The sequence below is a fragment of the Carettochelys insculpta genome, chromosome 1, assembly GCF_033958435.1.
Source record: "Carettochelys insculpta isolate YL-2023 chromosome 1, ASM3395843v1, whole genome shotgun sequence".
Taxonomy (NCBI): Eukaryota; Metazoa; Chordata; order Testudines; family Carettochelyidae; genus Carettochelys; species Carettochelys insculpta.
In genome coordinates, this window is record NC_134137.1 from 337,630,343 (window position 1) to 337,652,950 (window position 22,608).

The 22,608-nt window shown below is 44.3% G+C and overlaps 1 protein-coding gene across 1 annotated transcript; it reads left to right on the top strand.

Annotated features, from left to right (window-relative positions):
• Positions 1–360: 360 nt before the first annotated feature.
• On the top strand, positions 361–13,555 carry HYAL4 (hyaluronidase 4). The gene is made up of 4 exons (XM_075005693.1): positions 361–369; positions 8,657–9,652; positions 11,767–11,856; positions 13,142–13,555. The coding sequence occupies exons 1-4, from the start codon at positions 361–363 to the stop codon at positions 13,553–13,555; spliced, it is 1,509 nt and encodes a 502-aa protein (XP_074861794.1).
• The last annotated feature ends 9,053 nt before the right edge of the window (positions 13,556–22,608 follow it).

Genomic DNA, 22,608 nt, shown 5'->3' on the forward strand with positions numbered 1-22,608 from the left:
CCTCCCTGCCCCAAATAGGGCAGAAGGGGATTCCCCAGACCATGGGGTCCTCCAGGCCCTGCCCCTGGCACTCTGCCAGCTCTGGAGCTACCCCACCAGCTCTGAGTGGTGGGAGCAACTGGTCTCATGGGGGAGTGGGACGATGGTAGGTGGCTCCGGAATTTCCGGATGCAGTGGCAGATGTTCCTGGAGCTGTGCCAATGGCCTTCCCCGCCCCTGAGACACCAGGACACCCAGATGCAGCCTGCCCTCCCCATTGAGAAGAGTGTCGTGATACTTGTCTGGAAACTGGCCACTCTAGACAGCTACCGCTCCACAGGACACCAATTTGGTGTGGGCAAAGCCACAGTTGGGGCTGTCATGACGGAGGTAAGGAGAGCTCAGCATGCACACACTGGGTTTTGGGGGGGGGGGCCACAGGGGGCTGGGGGGCCTGGGATGAGGCGAGTGGGGCCTGGAGAGCAGGGTGGGGCCCAGGTCGGGGCCAGGGGATCAAGGGGGGACTGGGGAGGAGCTGGTACAGGGTTAGGGGGATAAGTGGGGCTGGGGTGGGGATGGGGGGGGCCGGGCATGCCATGCACACCCCAACAAGTGCCTATGTCCCCCCCCGCCCCCTGCAGGTGGTCTGCACTCTAAATGCCATGCTCCTCCAGAGGGTCATCTTCACCAAGAACCTGGATGCAGCCTTCCTGGGCTTTGCTGCACTGGGGTTTCCAAATTGCTTCAGGGCCCTTAATGGGACCCACATACCCATCCATGCCCCGGAGCACAGCAGAGAACAATTCATAAACCGGAAGGGCTACCATTCTGTGGTCCTGCAGCCCATGGTGGACAGTCGGGGCGGCCCCAGGCAGAGGCGGCTCATCCCAGAACATATATGCTGGCTGGCCCAGCTGCACCCATGACGCATGTGTCTTCTGGAACTCAGGCCTGTACCGCTGGCTGGAGGCAGGGACCTACATCCCACAGAGGGAGATCCCACAGGGGGACACCACTGTGCCCCTTTGCCTGGTAGCCGATGCTGCATACCCGCTCCAGCCCCGGCTCATGTGGCCCTATACGAGCCACCCCATCCCCAGCCAGGAGTGCTTCAAAGGCCAGCTCAACCATGTCTGCCAGGTGGTTAAGCGCATCTTCAGTTGCTTGAAGGGTCAGTGGCACTGTCTCCTCACCAGCCTGGACGTGGGTGTTGTCAATATCCCCCCAGCTCATGGGCACCTGTTGCGTGCTCCACAATATGATGGAGAGTAAGGCGGGAAGCCTTTGTACACGGGTGGGCACCTGAGGTTGTCATGGACTACCCCCAGCTAGCCACCGGCCCTAGGTGCCAGGCCCACCAGGATGGGATCCACACTTGGGATGCCCTGCACTGGTACTTTGACCAGAGGCCCCAATAAGCGCTGCCTCATTGTGAGCGGATGCCCAGGTGCCAGCTAAAGGTCCGGTGGGGCAAAGGGGGTGATGCCACACCAGCAGCTACACTAAGCAGCCAGGGCAGGCTGGGTTCTTTGGTTTGTGTTCAGTTCGGGTACAGCAGCAAGAGGAAAATTACACTTAGAGAGGCTTTAACAGTTACTTTTTATTTATACAAAGACAGAAACAATTTAACTAAGACAAATGATTAAAGTACAAGTTAGTACTCGCAGTTTTTAAAGGGGAAACAACACAATTTAACTTAAGAAAAGTTTTAGACGAACTAGTTAGCTTAAACTAATACAATCAATGTGTACACAAGAAAGGCAAGTTGCAGGTGTGATTTTCACCCTTGCCTCTTAGACCTGGTGGAACCAGAGTCTTTCCCTCAATTCCTATAGGAAAGAAGTGTAATACAGGTGTAATTCTTACCCCTGCCTCCTAGATTCGGTGTGACCCAGAATCTTTCTCTCAATCCCTTGGGAAGAAGTAGATACGAACCAGGCGTCCCCAGTCTCGGGAGTGAATTCCAGACCTGGCCAGCAGGTGTAGGTGATTGAAAACTCAAAGGAGGGGTGATCTGCCAAGCCCCTTTATACTCCTTTTGTCACGTATGCTTCTTCCTGCTCTCAAGTGGCCAATTGGGAGGAATGTTTTGAACCCCAGGTTTCCCAGGGAAGATGCAAGGCTCAATTCACACCTGTGAATTGTGGACAATTGGGCACCTTTGGAGGTGATGGGCGGGGGTTCCCCGTCCTTCCTGGGGAAGTGATCAAGGCGTGTCAATCACCAACATCAGCCAGAAGGGCGGCCATTAGCTAGCCCATTCACTGTCTGGTTTTTGTGTATAGTAGAGAGGCTGGGCGAGACAGCACACCTGCGTTCCCAGGGCATCAAATGCTACCTGTCTCCCCTGCTTGTTTCTCTCTCCGTCTCTCCCAGTGTGGGGGAGAGGAAGAAAAGGCCAAGTGGGGGGGTTCATGTCTGGCTACACTCATCCACCCCCAGCAGGCCTCCTGCACACTCCCCCACCTACCTCACACTCCCCCACCGAGCACACAGCGCACAGGAGTTTTTGAAAAATAAACTGGTATATTGGTAACTGCAAAAACCGTGTGCGTAATACTTCTCACTAAACATAACAGGATGGCTATTTACAGTGGGAGGGGGACCTATCACTCTGGGCAGGGGTGGAGGGGCGCCATCTGTGCCAGCCCCAGGACCCATGCCCCACCCTTGTCTGGGGTCCCCGTTGGGGCAGGGAGGGGGCAGGGAGTACAGGGAGGTAGGGCCGGGGATCAACCTTGGGCCAGCGGTCTGGGCCAGTGGAGTCCTCTCTTGGGCAGCTGGCAGGTAGGGTAACGGTGGGAGGGGCAGCAGGGGGGCAGGGAGAGGGGACAGCTGAGCTGGGAGCTCCCAGTAGGTGGCTGTGACATCCCAGAACATGGTCAGGAACTCCTCCAAGGCTGCCTGGTGCCAGCCAGCCACCTCATCCTCAAAATGGAGCTGGCACTTGGACAGCTCCAGCTGGCAGTGGCGGGAGGCGGCAAGGTTGGGGGTCCTCTGCTGGCTGCCTCTGGCTGCGCCACAACTGGGCCCTTCCTGGTGCTGGTGGTGGCTCTGGCTGGTTGCTGTCCCTTGCCTCTGGGGGACAGTCTGGTACCACTGATGGAGCAAGGCTCTGCTGGCCCTCAGATGGTGTGTCTGTGGAAACTGAGGGGGAAGAGAGGAACAGGCTGTGAGTATTGACCCTGCCCTGTGGCTTACACCCCCCAACCCACATGGGCACCAGGTCCATGTCCCCTGTCCCCTGTCCCCCATCTGTGGGTGTGGTGGCACTGTGGGCTGCCCTTTGTGTGGTCCGCCCCCCAATCCCTCCCCCTTGGGGGCAGGATGCAGTGCTGTCTGCACAAGCGGGTGCTGACAGGCACTGGCAGCCATGCCACTGTCCCAGAGCCATGGTCTGGCTGGGCCCTGGGGCCAAGGTCTTCCAAGGGTTGTGGGGGGACCCCCAGCCATGTATGGTGCCCCCACCCCATGATCCAGGGTGTGTGCCCTGTTGGTTAAGTACCTGAGGGTCCACTGCTGAGGTTGGGGGATGGCCATCTGGCTAATGCCTGGCTGGAGGTGTGGGAGGAGAAATCTATGACCAGCTCCCCCTCCTCGCTGCACCAGACCCTGACTGGGGCTGGCTCCTTCTCCAGTGTTGGTAGTGTGGGGCTGGCCACTGGTCCCGGCTCCTGCTCCTTTCCTGGCTGGGGCACTTCAGCCAAGGTGTCCAGGAGGGCTGGCAGGAAGGAGGTGTCCCAGAGGTCCAGGATTCTCCTGAGCTCCCTGTAATAGGGGCAGAAAACAGTGGTGGCCCCCAATGGCCTGGCTGAGTCCCGAGCTCGGGCTTAACCCTGCTGCAGCTCCTTCACCTTACTCCTGGTTTGGTCAGGAGTGTGAGCAGGGTGACCCTGGGTAGTCAGGCTCTTGGCCAGCTGGACAGAGGTGGCTGTGTTTCAGTGCTTGCTCCCCATGACCTGGAGCACCTCCTCCTTCTGCCAGAGTCTCAGCAGGTCTTGTAGCTCGTGCTTGGACCAGGAGGGGGCGCCCTTTTTCTCCCCCGGCTGGACCTTTGGGAGCTCTGGGAGCACTTGTGGGGGGGCCCTGGGGCTCTTTGCATGCCTGGCTGGTGGCCATCACTCTCTGGGGGCTGGTGAGGGTCGCACTGAGGCATGCACGGGCACCATGTGCAAGGGCTGCTGTCTGCACATCTCAGCTTCCTGCAATGGGGTTTCCTGGTCCACACAGCTTTAAGAGCCACTGCACACACAGACCATAGGCGGGCAGGGTGTCTTCGCCTAACAGCTGATTGGTGCCATGGAGGACCCCGCACTGTCGAAAAAGTGGAACACGAAGCATCTACGCAAGTCTTTTTTGGAAAAAAGACGTAGAAAGGGCGGCTTCTTCCTATTTTCTGTTTGGAAGAGCGGTTTCGATTCCTGCTGCGCCTAATGTCGATTTCCTCTTCAAAAGAGCACACGCCATGTAGATGTGCCGCACGCTACTTTGAAATGGGGCTTGCTCTTTTGAAAGAATGGGCTAGTGTAAACACAGCTAAGAACTTTGAAAAAGCAAGCAACCAACCATACAAATCAGGTTTCAATTTGATGCGTAAGTGCACTGGCTGAGGTTAGTAACAGAGAACGAGCCGTGCTAGTCTATGTACTATCAAAACAAAAAGCAGTCAAGTAGCACTTTGAAGACTAGGGAAATAATTTATTAGGTGAGCTTTTGTGGGACAGACCCACTTCTTCAGACCATAGCCAGACCAGAACAGACTCAATATTTAAGGCACAGAGAACCAAAAACAGTGATCAAGGAGGACAAATCAGAAAAAATGATCAAGGTGAACAAATCAGAGTGTGAAGGGTGGGGAGGGGGAAGGTCAAGAATTAGATTAAGCTAAGTATGCAGACGAGCCCCTATAGTGACTCAGAAAATTCCCATCCCAGTTCAAACCACGTGTTAATGTGCCGAATTTGAATATAAAAGCCAGCTCGGCTGCTTCTCTTTGAATAGCGGTGCGAATTTTTTTTCCAATAATACACATACTTTTAAGTCTTTAACAGAATGCTCCGTTCCATTAAAAGGTTGCCTAACTAGTTTGTGGTTCTGGAATGTTTTGATGTCTGTTTTATGCCCATTAACCCTTTGTCTAAGGGAGTTAGACATCTGTCCAATATACAAAGCATCTGGGCATTGTTGGCACATGATGGCATATATGATGTTAGTAGAGGAGCATGAGAAAGTGCCCGTGATTCTGTGAGTAACCTGGTTAGGTCCAGTGATGGTATTTCCGAAGAAGATATGTGGACAAAGCTGGCAGTAGGCTTTGTTGCAAGGAAAGGTTCCGGGACTGGTATTCCTGGGGTATAGACTGTGGCTGTTGGTGAGACTCCTCATAAGGTTGGGAGGTTGTCTGTAGGAGAGAACAGGTATGCCACCTAGGGCCTTCTGGAGTGTAGCATCCTGATTAAGGATAAGTTGTAGGTCTTTAATAATTCAATGCAGTGGTTTGAGTTGAGGGCTGTAGGTGATGACCAGTGGTGTTCTGTTCTTGACTTTTTTGGGCCGATTTTGGAGTAGTTGGTCTCTGGGTATTTGTCTGGCCCTGTCAATTTGTGTTTTTTTATTTCTCCTGGTGGGTAATTAAGGTTTATGAATATTTGGTAAAGATCTTTTATTTTTTGGTCTCTGTCAGTTGGATCAGAGCAAATGCGATTGTACCTAAGAGTTTGACTGTAAACAATGGATCTAGTTATGTGTGCAGGATGGAAGCTAGAAGGGTGGAAGGGTGTAGGTAAGTATAGCGATCATTAGGTGTTCGGTACAGTGTGGTACTGATCAGGCCATCCTTGATTAGTACTGTAGTGTCCAGGAAATGTATCTCTTGTGTGGAGTAATTGAGACATAAGTTGATGGTGGGGTATAGATTGTTAAAGTCTCTGTGGAATTCTTCTAGAGTCTGTATACCATGGGTCCAAATCATAAAGATGTCATCAATGTATCTTAAGTAGAGGAGGGGTAGTACGGGACAAGAGCTGAGGAATCGTTGTTCCAGGTCAGCCATAAATATATTGGCATATTGTGGGGCCATGTGGGTGCCCATATCAGTTCCACTAATCTGGAAGTATAAATTGTCCCCAGATCGGAAATAATTGTGTGTGATGATATTCTATCATTCAGAAATCTTAAGTAACCAGCATTTTAGCCTTAAGTAAATTTTAGTTACATTTTCCATATGTACAGTATAGTGAAAGAAAATACGAATAAAACCAGTAAATGCAGTATAAGTTTATAACGTGCAATACAGCTGTTGTTGATAAATATACTCTGCATACATTTTTAAAACAAAAAAGCAGTCCAGTGGCACTTTAAAGACAAACAAAATAATTTAATAGGCGATGAGCTTTCGTGGGACAGACCCACTTCTTCAGATCATAGTCTGTTCTAGTATGGCTATGATCTGAAGAAGTGGGTCTGTTCCACGAAAGCTCATCACCTAATAAATTATTTTGTTAGTCTTTAAAGTGCTACCAGACTGTTTTTTTGTTTTGATAATATATAGACTAGCACAGCTTTCTCTCTGTTACTATTCTGCATACATTTTTCTTTGTTTTTTCTTTAGTGTTATGCACTGCAACGTATAGCTCTCTATTGTCCAGAATCTCTGAATATCCGGCAACCTCCAGGTCCCAGGGCTGCTGGATATGAAAGAGTTTACTGTATGTTATTTATTACACCATGGAATTTTGTGCATAGTGACACCCAGTGGCAAAAATCAATGGTTACATGCTATTCATTGTGGTATTTGGTTTAAGCCTTTAAAGGTTCTGATGAATTACTGGGCGTATACACCCAAATCAAGCTAGAGTTTCAAAAGGCCTGTAAGGAGAGTAATATTAAAGTGATTTGTCTCTGATTATAGGAACTTAACACTAAACTACATAGGACAGCAGAAAACGCACAGTAGGGAACAATCCTGATAGAGGCAGACGGTCCATTTTTCTGTACACATAGGACATCCCCATTGTTAACTTTTGTGATTCTCTCCATACTGTGACACTGCAGCATAGCTGTCCCACAGGCAAGACAGTCTACACTCCCAGAAGGAACGAGGCTGGGTAGTTAGGGTGCTAGCCGGTGGCAGGGGAACCACCTGTCCAATAGCCTGTTCTGCTACAGGTTTCTTATGCAACTTTGGATGAGTCACTTAGGCCAGCCAATGGGAAGTAGGTGCTTAATGCATGGTCTTAGAGATCACTATTGTAGCTGTGCTGATCAGCATAAGGCTAATATAAATGCGTCCATATTGTGAGAGCATCTTGTTTAGCAGGCCAGTAGAGAAGATTGCCTAAGACAATGTGCCTAGGACCTAGTGGTAGGTCAGTCTGGGCCTGTGTATGAATACCATATGTAGGCAAAAGAATTTAGCATGCTTGAGTTTCTATCCTGAGCTCAAGAAAGGATAACTTGAATGCTTGTTGTGCAATAAATGGGTTATAATTACTAGCTTGTGGGAGCACCCCAGGATGGGTTAGGCACTCTGCAAACAGTCAAGGAGAGATGATGCTTTCTGCTTGAATCAGCTCCAGGTCTATGGCAAGACAGATCAGCAAACAAAGATTAGGAGAAGGGAACAAAAGATTGGGACTTTTTAGTACAAGTCAACTTGACTTGCTATAGGCAGTGCTGAAGAAGTGAGTCTTTAAGAGGGACACACGTGGAGGGGGCACATGTGGTATAAGACACAAAGGCAATTAAGCAACAAGCTGACAAACAGATGGAGGTGTACGGGAACATCAGCAAAGGAGAGGAGGTGAAGGCAACACATCTTAAGTAGGAGAGCCAGACTTACAGATCTCAAAGCAGCAAAAGAAGCTGCATTTTGATAGACAGCCCGTGGATAGCCAGCTTCAGGAGTCCTCACGCTATGCAAAGATACCAAGTATGGTCAGAAAATAATGAGAGCAGATGTAGAGAAGTGAAAGTATTTGTAAGGATTCAGCATAAGCAATGGCTAGGGCTATCTGTTTCAAAACCTGAAAACTTCTTTACTCATTTTCTGCTATTAAAATAATGACAAACACCCCTGCTTGCTGGCAATTCTTTGCAGTAACAATGTCAGAATGCACAATATTTGCAAGAAGAATACTGTGTCAGGCACAGGGGAAATTAAATTAACATTAAAGTGTAAGGGCTGAACTCTGCTCTCAGTTGTACCCGTACAGCCCCATTAGAGTTAAATCAACCCAAGTGAAAGTGAAGAGGGTTGCACAGTGAGTTGAGAGTAGAATTCGGCCCTAAATCCACTTGCCTAGGGATTGTCCTTCTCCGAAGGAACAAAAGATGATTGAAAAGGAGGTGATTGGGAATCATTTAGACTGTAAATGTTAAGGGCAGGCACAGGGGGACAACTCTTCATCCCCGTGAAGTAATGGCAAAACTATTAATTTCCATGAGATCAAGATTTGACTCAATGGGACAGATTTTACAGCTGCTATAAATTGCCATATTTCCATTGTCTTCCACAGTACTGCTGAGAAACTGGCTCATTGTTTTTAGTTTGTCTGTAAGTATCATATACACGTTGACAGTCAAGTGCTGGTACAGTTGCAAATGTCTTAGAAATACCTCAACACACTTCTACTACTGTTTAAAGAACAAATAATATCTCTTTTTTTAAGCTTTGCAGACAATATTGAACAAGGACATCTCTACAATAGCTTCTCACATCATGAGAATACCGCTTGAAAGTGGGACACCATTACATATTATCCAGCTGTCTCAGCTCAAAGTGTGGCTTCAGGTTACATTTATTTGGAGTTCTGTTTTTGCAGTGAAACCAGCCCAACCACCAATTTTCCAGAGGAAACCTTTTATAGCTGCCTGGAATGCACCCACAGATCAGTGTTCATTGAAATATAACATAATGCTGAACTTGAAAATGTTCCATGTGATTGGAAGTCCACTGGCCAAAGCGAGAGGGCAGAATGTGACTATATTTTATGTGAATAGACTGGGATACTACCCATGGTACACATCACAAGAAATCCCTGTAAATGGTGGCCTACCTCAAAACTTCAGCTTGCAAACTCACTTGGAAAAAGCTGGCCGAGACATTCAATATTACATTCCAGCCGAGGACTTTAAAGGATTAGCTGTCATAGACTGGGAATACTGGAGGCCTCAGTGGGCACGCAATTGGAACACAAAAGACATTTACAGGCGAAAGTCACGAAAGCTCATTTCTGAAACTCAAGGGAATATCTCAGCAAATGACATTGAATATTTGGCTAAACTTTCCTTTGAAGAAAGTGCAAAGGCTTTCATGAAGGAAACAATTGAGTTAGGGATTAAAAGCAGACCCCTGGGTCTCTGGGGATACTATTTATACCCTGATTGCCACAATTATAATTTGCATAACCAAGACTACATTGGTTCCTGCCCAGAGAGTGAAGTTTTGAGGAACAATGAACTTTCCTGGCTCTGGGATAGCAGTGCAGCTCTGTATCCTTCCATTGGCATCAAGAAAACTCTTGGAAACAGTGGAAATGTATTACGTTTCTCACAATTTAGGGTGAATGAATCCATGAGGATCTCATCCATGACAGCCCATGACTATGCTCTGCCTGTGTTTGTCTATACCAGGCTAAGTTACCGAGATGATCCTTTGGCATTTCTTTCTAAGGTAAGCCACTTTTAGAAGTCATGGAGCCTGCTTTAACAGATCTTGCCATCATTGTTGCAGAGGTGCTCTGTATGTTTGTAAAGGCTTACAATTGGGTCCATGCTGCTGATTGGTATTTAAATAACTACATGTTTTAAAACTGCCAAATTCAGCAGTGGCCATTCAATCTGAAAGATTTTTTAAAAAAAATCTGCAGCATTGTTGTAGCCATGTTGATCCCAGGATATTAGAGAGACTGCCAAGACCAATATGGCTCTCCTGAGACTCCTCAGTACCTCACCTGGGACCTTTCACAGTTAAAGGAACACACAAACTTTGCAAAAACACCACTGAAACATGCACATGCCTTTCATTCATAGATAAGCACAAGAGATATACAGGTATGTACAAAAATAGTGAATTCCTGCAAATAAGACACTTTCCCAGTTTCCTCACACTTCCTTTGTGAAGTGCTTTGAGATCTATTGATGAAAAGTGCTATATAAGCATCAGGTATTATTATTAGCTAGAATCTTACAGGGAACCCACAATCTGCCTGCACCTCCACTCCTGCTAATTCTTGCCTTCTGCTTCTTGCCTCCTCTTGCTAGAATGAGTCAGCCTTTAAACAGAAGCTCCAAACCATCTTAACTCTTTATGGACTTCCTCTGCCATTTTTCTTTCTCCAGTCCTCAATTTATTGTAGCCTTCAGCACCCCAATGTGCATTACAGCCTATAGGAGTCCTTACCAAATTGATAGCCTTTGGCTGGTAGACTCCATTTCTCAATTTGGGCTAGTAGTCTCAGGCTACATCTATACTTACCAGCAGATTGGCCTGGTCAGGGTCGATCTTTTGAGGTGTGATTTCACATGCCTAGTGGGGATGCACAAAATCAAACTATCGGGGTCAACAGGTGATGCCTGTACTCCTCATCATCACAAGGAGTAAGAGAAACTATTCCATCATCTTCCCTCTGTGAGGATGGCCAGATAAGTCAATGATAGATACATTGATTCCAGTTACACAATTGTCATAGCTGGAATTGTGCATCTAGAATCAACTGGCCATGTTAGTCCATAGCTTCACAAATAACAAGCAGTCCTGTTGCACCTTAGAAACTAAAAACTTCTTAGGTCATGAGCTTTTGTGGGTAAAACACACTTCTTCAGGGCTACATCTACACAGTTAGCCTCTGTCCACAGAAGTCACTGTCGACAGAGAAATCTCAGCAGTTCCTGTGTCAACAGATTGCACTTACGCATAAAAGCAGATCAAAATAGCAATCTGCTCTGTTGCCAGAGAGCAGTCAGACTGCCCTGCCCTATCTTGACAGAACAGCTGACCAGAAGCTCTGCAAGACAGGGGTGCCCAGGGAACCAGAAGCCCTCTCTGTTGACAGAAGTGTCCACACGGGCACTCTGTTGAGAGAGGCACTATTCCTGATAAGGAACAGGGATAACTCTGACAACTGAACAGCTGATTTTTGTGGTCAAACTCAACAGAGCGCTTTAGCCATGTAGACGCTTGGTGAGTATTGTTGACAAAAGGGCTGTTCTATCAACAGAAGCTAACCGTGTAGACGCGGCCCAGATGATTGGAATACTACAAAAGCTCATGACCTAATAACTTGGTTAGTCTCTAAGGTGCTGCAGGACTGCTTGCTACTAGGGCTAGGTTATTCAGTTGTTGTTGGTCCTTATTGTCCATTCTGGTCAGTGACAGATCCCTTGGTTCAAGATTCCAGCTCTTCAACACCAGAGGAATGATGTCAGGATAGAGTGGAAGACATTGTTAAGGGTATAAGCATACAGAGAGTACATAAAATCAGAGTGTAATTTATAAATTCACATAGATAGGCCCCAAAACTGTCATAATTTCTCTTTCATTTAAGTTATACTATGTCAGTCTTCTCCCTCCTTGAGGCAATCCATTCATGACAACTTTCACTTGCTAATCTTATGTAAAGGCTTGAACAGGTTCACATCAGTCCAGTGAGTTTTGTGTAATGGTTACCATGCTTTACATTTTATTTAATGCTAACATTTGCCTTGTGGCTTTAATAACACAAGCCATGAACAATGAATTAGACTGACAGTGATGTCTTTATTGTGTCTTTATGGTTTTCATGGTAGCAAGATCTTATTAGCACTATTGGTGAGACTGCTGCCTTAGGAGCTTCAGGAGTTGTTATTTGGGGAGACATGAATTTAACATCATCAGAGGTAAGTCAGTGTCATAACGCTTATTCAAATGCACTAGCACAACATATAGCTGCATACCATTGTATGAATACATTTTCCAAATACATCCGTTCCCTTCAGTTCTGAATTCCAGCTAGTGGGATAGCTCAATAAACCCCCTTAGCTACCAGTCAAGATCATGATAGAATGTGCAAACTTTTCCTGATTATTGCCCTAATTATAGGCCACCATGGGTGGGAAGGGAACTCAGTGGCTGGCACCATGGATTTTGGAGGAGTGTTCAGAATATTCATAGTCTTGGCCAAGTTTTACAGAGCCTTCTGCAGCTGCTGGACAGACCTGAAGGAATTAAGCCTATACCTTATTATCTGATGAATCAGGCAGGGCTCCCAGGCCTGTCTATTTCTAAAATAGCCATTAACTGGAATTTTCAGTGGGAGCTGGCCAGTTATGGGAAGTGTTTGTGAAGGCATATGGATTATGGACGCATTAAATTTAAATGAGTACATGGAGCCATGATGTAGGGCTTTTGTATAATATGTTTGTATCATATGTGCCTGGTCATGTACAAGATGAAAAGGGTAGGTGTTTGTGTTCTGTAACACTGAACTTGAGCTTCTATAAGGATGGGCATAAATCTTTACCACACCAATGAGTTATAAGAAACAGGTCTCTTTGTCTGCTCTGGCAGATGTAACAGGAAGGAAAGGTTGGTTGTTGCAAGTAGATATGCTCAGTTGTCATTATAGATTGAACCTATCTAGTCCAGCACTTTTGGGACTTGACTGGTGCTGAATGAGAGAATTTGCAGATCCAGGGGAGGTCTGTATTGCCTAGCAGTATTACCAACGCTTCCACTGTTTACTGTGCTCTTAGAAGACATTTCAGGGTAAATAACAGCACAGAACACTGACAGCCAGAACTCGTGGCTGTAAACAATCTTTATGGGACCACGGGAACCTTGGCCATGCCCATGATAAGTGGTTGTCTGGCTACATGCAGTTATGCCAGATTATGGAGAGGGTGCTGGGTTAGGAAGGTTTGATATGTACTGAGATCAGTTGCTGAAGCCAATTATATGAACAAAGCTCCAAATTCAAAGATCTCCAGGTTATCATTTGTGTATCAAACCAACTGTTAGCTTATCTATCTACTACTACTTTAGACAGTTAACATAATTTTAAGTTTAATAATCTAATTCAAGCATCAATGGTAATGCTTTTTATTCACATTTTGCATATGCCTCAGTCTGAACAAAGGAGTGTTTGTTTCACTTCAACTAAGCTTTTTTCTCTGCTATTTGTAGGGCAATTGTACCAAGGTGAAACAATTTATTGCCTCTGAATTAGGGGTCTACATCATCAATGTGACCAAAGCAGCAGAGGTGTGCAGCAAGCATCTTTGTCAGGATAACGGGCGGTGCATACGAAGAAAATGGAAAGCCCTGGATTATCTTCATTTGAATCCTAAAAACTTCAGAATAGATGTATCAGAGGACCAACAATTTACAGTGAGAGGAGAAGCATCAAGTACTGACCTGGAAATAATGTCACAGAAATTCATCTGTCACTGCTACCAGGGCTATGAAGGAGCTGATTGCCGGAAAGTTCAGATTACAAATACACAAACTGGAAATCCTGCAGATGTCCTCTTACCCAGAATATTAGTAATGACAAGTCTGCTTTCTTTGTCCTTCTGTTTTCTGAATGTTAACTGGTGAATAATCAAATTGTAGAAAATCTTTCTAAACTCTTTAGCTTCTAAGAAGCCACTTTGATAAACGAGATTATGACAATACACCATTGTCTTTTAAAAAAATCAAGTGAGATATTGTAGCAATGAAAACACCACTGGAATGCTCTCCTAAATAAACCAACACTGAAACAGGCCAGGTTGTATGCACACATCTTGGTGAAATGGATGAGAGTTCTGTGTATACAGGGATTATTGCCTTAGGCTCAATAGCCTTCTCTTCCAGAAGATCTTCTTTTGAGAGAGTGCGTCCACACACAAAAAAGCAGATACAAAGATTGATCAGCTCTTTCGACAGACAGCATCCACACAGCCCCCCACCTTTTGAAAGAATGGGCCTAGGGATCGAAAAATCGGGTTCCATGAGGACTGCTCTTTTGACAAAAGGGTACTTGGAGGATCTACACATGCTTTCTTTTGAAAGAAGCATTTGAAAGGAGACACTCTTCGTGATCTGGGAGTGGAAGAGGGCTTCTGGAAGAAGAGCCATGTTCTTTCAATTTCTGATCCAAAGAGTGCATTTTATGTGTGGATGCTCCACGTGTTCTTTCAAAAAAGGGCCTGATTTTCTGAAAGGACTTGCTAGTGTAGATGCGGCCAATATATGGTCATGCAGCTCAAGTGATTAAAAAGGAGTCACGTACGTATTTCAACTATTACAACACAACACTTAATAAGAACGATCTCAGATAAGATGAACTGTAAAAAACAATCCAAAGAGAGTTACTAGAAATGTTATAATTTTGGTCTGAACAAGTTCTGCATGGAGATAAGCTTTTATTTAAAAACAAAACAAAACAAAAAGCCCAACTTATTTCAACAAACTCCAAGTTTGTTGGCATGTAAAAGAGCAACTCTATAAGATGATGGTGCTAGTATGGGCCAGCCATTTTTCTATTTAAAAAGTACCACTTCAAAAAGATTAAAAACAATTTACAGAGTCTGTCATGCACAGTAATATGGTGACAACTCATAGCCAGGTCTGCCCATGGACCAGGGTGAGAAGAGACATTAAAATGTGGCATTAGGTGGATACTGGATACTGCTGGCTGAACATTTTTACACAACTTTTCACAGAGATTTCTAATTTTGACTAAAATATGCTGAAATAGTGTAGTAATTTATTGTGAAAATTATATCATGTTTTTACTAGCTCTGCTAATAGATGGCCAGAGAAAGAAAAAGCAAAGAAAGATAACAGACCACAATAAAATGAAAGTCGTTGCAGTCTGTCATATTAAACATCTAAATATATCTCTAATATTTATATTATGAACACACACTCAACATTTTGTCATTACAGAGTGGCACTTGGGCTCTGACCCACCCCGCTAGCCAGCTCCTAAGACCAGGGCCAGAGTGCCTTCTGACCTAAATCAGACCATTTTCTGTGTGGACAGAAGAGGGTGTGGGCTCAAAGCTGAGTCAGAGCCCAAGCTTAGGCTACGCTTACAAAGCGATTGCTATTTCAGGATACAAATGTTTTCCCAAAATAGCAACTTTGCAGCTTTTTCCTGCTCTGAAATAGCACTGTCATTTCGAGCATGTTATTGCGGTTACGATAGGGTAACAGAAAGTTTGGAATAGCCGTTTATTCCAAACCTCGATGCTGTTTGGACAGCACCAAGTTCAGAATAAGGAATTCTGAAATAGAGCAAATTGCATAAATTATTTCAAAAACAACTCACCGTGCAGATACAGACTTAGTGTGCAGTGTGGGCACATCATTACACTTTGTACAGTGCCCAGGGCAATGGAATTCTGACTGTAATCTGGGCATCTGGACATCATATAAATGATAATGTTTAATTTTTAAATAAATCATTTATTTTTCCATTGTAAAACAAGGTGACAGAAGCAAAGAAATGCACGATTAAATCTGCTTCTTTACCTTTAATCTTGTTGGCTGCATCTACATATGCCCCTTCCGGTAATGAACAGCCTGATTGTGGAACAAGCTCAATATTTTGAGGAAGAAGGCGCTTCTGGAAGGAGCTTCCTTCCAGGAGATCCTTGCAGGTCGCATGTCTACACACATCTACGTGCTTATTTTGGAGTCTGGAAGAGCTTCTTCTGGGCTCCGAATCACATGGGCATATGCTAATGAGGCATGGGAAATTTACATCATTAGCATCTTCCGGGCTGTTCATTACCATTCCCCTTCCTACCATTACCTTTGCTTCTGTCAGGAGAAGGGGTCATGTGTAGAGGCAGCCATTATGTCCAGGGATAGAAATAAATACTCTATGACACACAATATCTCCTAATAACTACTGAGGAGAATTTAGTTAAATCTTAGCTTTGACTTGTGTAGTTTTGAGGTTTGTGTTATACCTTTAATGACACTAATAACAATTATACTGCGCATTTTTCATCAGGTCTTGAAACTTTTACAAATCTATTCACACGTAGTGAGATGTTGATATATGCTTCATACATACTATGCAGTGCATAGGTACTGCAGTCCATATGGTATGGTTTCCTAAGGGGTATCTGGAAGACTTACACAGTTAAAGATGTAATTGAATATCCTTTGTCCTTGATTTATCACAACTCTTTTATTGCTATTAGTATTTCATATCCTTTTCAAGAACACTTACAAAAATATGGCATTAAACATGCTATAGACACTGTCTATAATGATGAAATCTTTACAGATCTAAACTTACTGTAGGGGCTGGTGATGATTTCCACCATTACTTTATAAACAAATGATATACAGCATCAATATTCTCAGTTTAGAGGTTTGCTAGCTTTGTTTTTTTTCAAATGCCCCGTGAGTTGGAATCAGACTACCCATGTTCTCATCTGTGCAGCCTCTCATTCTGACTGTACTTCTTTCAAAATTTTCTGTGGTCTTGGAGCTGAAGACTGAAAAGACAGCTGTAATCTATGGTGTTAATGCTGAACTTCTTAACAATGTGGAGCCACACCTATTGCATGTCTGAACAAAACTGATACCAGCAGGACTTGGAAGAAAGTTTCTTTTGACTGTTCTCTTTACTGGCACAGGTGAAATCAGTTTTCCTTTCTTTTCAAAGCAAACCATAGATGTATCCGCATGCTGCTCTCTTCCCGTGACAGAAGAATTTGTTTCGATTACTCCAAAGACGTCCTAATGCCTTCCCTCTCCCCCGCCCAGCTTCCAAAGTCCAGTGAAAGATATACACGTCTAGAAAAGGAAGAGCTTTCTTCTTCTTATATGACATCACCCTTCCTGGAGGTCTCCCACCATGGTAGATTCTATTTTAAAGTGCATTTATCTCCCCATTCATTGTATAGGGAATCTCAGCACCTAGCTCAGGTCAAGAACAAGTGGAACACATTGTTTTAGCTGTATCTTTTCTTTAATATGAATTAAAATTCAATTTCTAAACTTAAACTGACCCACTGATCTTACTTTGCATATTTAAAATTTCATGAGGCTAAAACATAAATACTTTCTCTTATTACAATATGCATTTGTGATTTTCCCCTTTAGTCTGCATGCAGAGGTGGTTGTTGCTCCTTTATAGCATATAATAATCATCTAGTGAACAAGAGCAGCTAATGGGAGTTTTATGAGGGAGTTGGAGAAGAGACTGGAGGGGGCAGATACACTTAACCTTATTAAACTTAAAGCCAGATAAACTATCTGATAAAAAAAAGATACTCATAAAGGAACCAGCTTCAGGAGTAAAAAAAATAATGCAGGCAGAAGCCCAGCAAAAAAGTGGGGGTCTATCCAGTTAATTGCATCCAATGCACCTTGTCTGATTACCTGCCCTATGTTATGGTGATATATGTGTGCATTTGGTGCTCCTGGCCCACAGAGGCCAGATTGACTGCACTGGAGGATCTAAAGGAGACAGATAGGTACCTAGATGAGACTTCTTGGGACACTGTAGAAGAATTCCATCCCTAGTTTGACAGCCTGTGTGCTGTTGAGGAGGATGAAAGTCTCAGAGAAGAACATCCAACTGGAATGGACAGAAATGATCCCATGTCTCAGAGGTTGTTTTGAATGTGTTTTATATATCTAATTTGTAGTTATAACTATTATGTTGTCACATTCAAAATGGAGTTGAACCATCTTATTAAGACTCTATTTTGGGCTCAGCTTTCCCCTTTTCCAGAATTGTCAGTCACTGACACCTGATAACCAGAACCAATTTTTTATGTTCCCCTTTTACTTGAGCATTCCATTTACCTCAGAACTGTTTCCTTCCGAGGGATCATAAAGTACAAGTCACCTCAGCTTTTCCCACCCAGGAATCTATAAAAGACTGTGACTTGCATCACAAGATCTCTGTCTGTCTCAGTGGCACAGTAAATGTGGGTCTTCATGCTGTCCATTGCTGTCCATCTGCTGCCTGCCAAGGAAGGAGAATATCATCTTCCCGTCCATCTATCACGTCATAAACCATCTATATACGTGCAAGTTCTCACCATCAGTGATCCTTCAGCAAATCCACCAATGAGGGACTCCTCAGTAATCCTCCCTGTGGGCTCCACAGAGCCTAAAGGTTGTAGGTCCTGAGTACGTGGCTTCCTAGTGGATACTACGTATCTGTCTCCGAGATTGGGTCTCTATATTCAGGCATACTTACCATAGTGATTATCCAGGGTAATTATGCTGGGTTTGGGCTTCATGCCTAACAGGGAAGGTCACTGTTCCACTGTTGTTTGTTTTATCAAACTGGCTATTGTTTAATCGATCTCTTTTCCCCTCTCCCAGGATTGTAAATTAACTCTAAATACACTTAATTCTGTTTTGAACTATACATTTGACTCCTCATAGTTGGGTTAAGGGAGGTAACCGTCTGAGGTAACCAACAGGTAGGAGAGCCTGAATCAGAGGAAAGGGTCTGCTTCTTCTAAGGGGTGCTTTATACACTCAAATACACTCTTTAGCGTCCTCTCTAAAATATAGTTGGGACCATCCTTGCACTGAGGATATCACTCTGGGGGAGGGAACTCCACTTGTTATGAAGAGAAAGGTAATAGTTATGGGAGATTCAATCATTAGAAATATAGACAGCAGGGTTTGCAATGACTGGGAGAACTGTATGGTGACTTGCCTGCCTGGTGAAAGGTTGTGGATCTCTCAAGACATCAAGATGGATGCACAGTTCTGGGTAGGAGCTGGGGAGGATCTGGTGATTGTGGCTCATCTAGATACCCAGATATAGGGAAGGATAGGAGAGAGGGCCTGGAGTCCAGATTTAGGCTGCTAGGTAAGAGATTGAAGTCCAGGACCTTCATGGAAGCATTCTCTGAAAATGCTCCAGTTCCACATGCAGGGCCAGGTAGACAGGGAATACTTCAGGGTCTCAATCTGTAGATGAGATGATTGCATAGGGAGACAGGATGTGTCTTTGTTAGGAACTGGGACAACTTTTGGGAAAGGGAGAGCTTATATAGGAAGAATGAGCTGCCTCTAAACCAAAGTGCAACCAGATTGCTGGAATTTAAAATTGAAAAGATCATAAAGCAGTTTTTAAACTAAGTGCTGGGGGAAAGCCGACAGATGAGGAGCATGTGGTTTGGACAGAGACATCCCTAAGAGGAGGATCTATTAATGGAGATTTTTTATGTGTTTGTGAGGAAGAGAGGATGCAAAATGATAAAATACAGACAACATCTGATCAGAAACAGTCAAATGAACAAGGGTACCATTCAATTACATCGCGTAATACCAGACAGCTAAAAAGTGACAAGCTTTCAAAGTGCTTATATACAAATACTAGAAATCCTAATAATAAGATGGGTGAACTAGAATGCCTTATATTTAATGATGTTACCGATGTAATTGTGTAGCCAGACAAAGTCTCCCCCTTACAAGCCAGCTTGCTTGCTGCCCCCTCCACTGAGGAGCACACAGGGCACGGAAACGGCTGCTGACAGCACAGTCTTTGGTGCCCTCACTGAGGCCCAGATGTGCTAGCTCATCGTAACCCTGAGAAGCAGAAAGTACAGATAAAAGGCTAACAGGCCAAACTGTCAACGAGGGGGGGGACCCTCAGGAAATCACCCCAGCTGGCATTGATGGATTTCATGCACACACACATACCATCCCCAAAGAGGAAATCTCTGCCCACACAAAAAGAATGTCCTGTACTCCTAAATTGCTTATCTCCTGTCTTACAAGTGCAAATTAAGTAAGAATTGCCCTTGTAACAAACTGGCGTCACAAAGACAGACCAGTACAATCTGGCACCATAGATAAGAAAGAGAATACGTAACCTAAAAGGGGTATAAAAGGTGGGCCCAGGAGAACTCTAACTTTGAGTGCATTCCACCAACTGCCTGCTGGTCGGGTCAGGTGATTGACTCCCGAGGTCCACAACTGGGGACGCCCAACCTCGTATTCGTCTTTCCATGGAATTCAGTGACCGATCCGGCTTGGCTACGCTGGTATCAAGAGACGCAGAGAGGGTAAGATATACCCATGCTAGGTCTCCGTTTTTTTTTGGGCACAGCTAAAGAATTAGAGCTCTGTAACTAGACATTGTTGTATCAAGATATCGTGTTAGATGGTAACAGATATCTTTGTATTGTAACGTAACTTGTTAACACCTGTACTTTGCTAGCAAATAAGAAGTAGACAATAGCCTTTTGTAACCACACGCTTATAACTGTAGCTTAATAAACTTGTAACCAGTTAAGATCCAAGCCTGACCCTGTTATCCTTTTGTCACTACAACACAGCCAGCACAACAAAAGAACTGTAACCGTTTGGTTACTACAGCCTGGCTGTGGGTGAGAGTGCTACCAGCTCCTTGCTCTAACAGTAAAAAAACTGCGTTGCTTAGGACCCAGGGGAATCTGTCAGCCTGTCTTGGCTGCTTGCAGCGACGAGTTCCCTGCTCTTGCAGTTTTAAACTCGGATAATAACAAGGGCATAGTTGGTACCTCACGGTACATTACCCAGCCACCGGCTAACAAATTGGCATCACAGAAGCTTGGTGGAATGAGGATAATAAATGGGAGACACTCATACCAAAGCAGAAAATGTATTGGAGGGACAGAACAAGTTGTGCTGCTGGAGAAGTAGCACTATACGTGAAAGAATGCACAGAATCAAATGAGGTAAAAATCTTAAATGAATCAAACTGTAGCGTAAAATCTCTATGAATAGTAATTCCATGCTATGGTAATAATAATAATAATAATAATAATAATAATAATAATATAGCACTATTTTACCAGCTACTGAACCATGTTGGTGACCATGACTGTGAACTGCTCAGGGGCTATGTCCACACTAGAAGCATCTGTCGACAGCAATTACTGTTGACAGAGAAATCTCAACGGATTGCTGAATAGTAACAGAGAGGAAGCCGTGCTAGTCTATACACTATCAAAACAAAAAGCAGTCAAGTAGCACTTTAAAGACTAGCAAAATAGTTTATTAGGTGAGCTTTCGTGGGACAGACCCACTTCTTCAGACCATAGACAGACCAGAACAGACTCAATATTTGATACAATATTGAGTCTGTTCTGGTCTGGCTATGGTCTGAAGAAGTGGGTCTGTCCCACGAAAGCTCACCTAATAAACTATTTTGCTAGTCTTTAAAGTGCTGCTTGACTGCTTTTTGTTTCGACAGATTGCTGTTACACACAACTTGCAGCGTTGACAGAGAGCTGCCAGACTGCACTGCCCTCTGGTGACAGAAAGCAGAATGGCAGCTCTGCAACTGGAAGCCCTCTCTGTCAACAGAAGGGTCTACACTGCGTTTCTGTCAACAGAATGTTATCCCTCAAATTTTTGAGGCATAACACTGCTGAGGCAAATTCAGAGTTCTGTTAGGACTCTGTTGACAGAACGCTTTATGTGTGTAGACGTTCTCTGAGTTATATCAACAGAAGGCCCCTTCTGTTGACAAAACTCTCTAGTGTAGATACAGCCAGGGAGATTAGAGAGGCTATTAAAATAAAAAAATCAACAATAATGGAGAATTTTAACCATCTCCATATTGACTAGGTATATGTCACCTCGGGCTGTGATGCAGAGATAAAAGAAATAAAGTTTCCTGACACCTTAAATGACTGCTTCTTGGAGAAGCTCGTCCTGGAATACACAAAAGGAGAAACATTTCTTGATTTAGTCCAAGTGGAGGGCAGGATCTGGTCCAAGAGGTGAATATAGCTTGACTGCTTGGTAACAGTGAGGATAATTTAACACTCCTGTGGTGGGAAAAACACCACAGCAGCAAAACACTATAGCATTTAATTTCAAAAAGGGGAACTATACAAAATTAAGCCAATTAAACTGGAATTAAAAGAGTGACATTCCTGTAAGCTGCATGAAAACTTTATGAAGACACCATAATAAAGACTCAATTTAAATATATATCCCCAATTTAAAAAAAAATCATAAAAAAACTTTAAAAAAGCCACCATGTCTAAACAACAAAGTAAAAGAAAAAGAAAGAAAAAAGTGAGAATTAAAAAGACATCCATGTAGCAAGTGGAAATTATATCCCAATAAGGAAGATGAAAGGAGCCAATGAGGTGTAAAAATATAATTAGAAAGGCCAAAAATAATTTGAAGAACAGGTAGCCAAAGACTCAGGAAGTAACTACAATTTTTTAAAAATATATCAGAAGCAGGAAGCCTGCTAAGCAATCAGTGGGGTCACTGGACAATCAAGATAATAAAGGAGCTTTCAAGGACAATAAGGCCATTGTGGAGAAAAATGAATTCTTTGCATCCATCTTCACAGATGAGGTTTTGGGGGGGGCAGATTTCCAGCCCTGAGCCATTGTTTCTGGGTAGTGATCTTGAAGCAAGGGAGGGGTAGCTCAGTGGTTTGCACTTTTGCCTGCTAAACCCAGGGTTGTAAGCTCAATCCTTGTAGAGGCCATTTAGGGATGGGGACAAATAGACATCAGGGATGGTGCTTGGCCCTGTCAAGGGGACTGGACTAGATGACCTCCTGACGCCCCTTCAAGTTCCAAGAGAGGTGGAACTGTCTCACTTTGAGGTGTCATTGGAGGATGCTTTGGAACAAATTGAGAATTAAATAGCAATAAGTC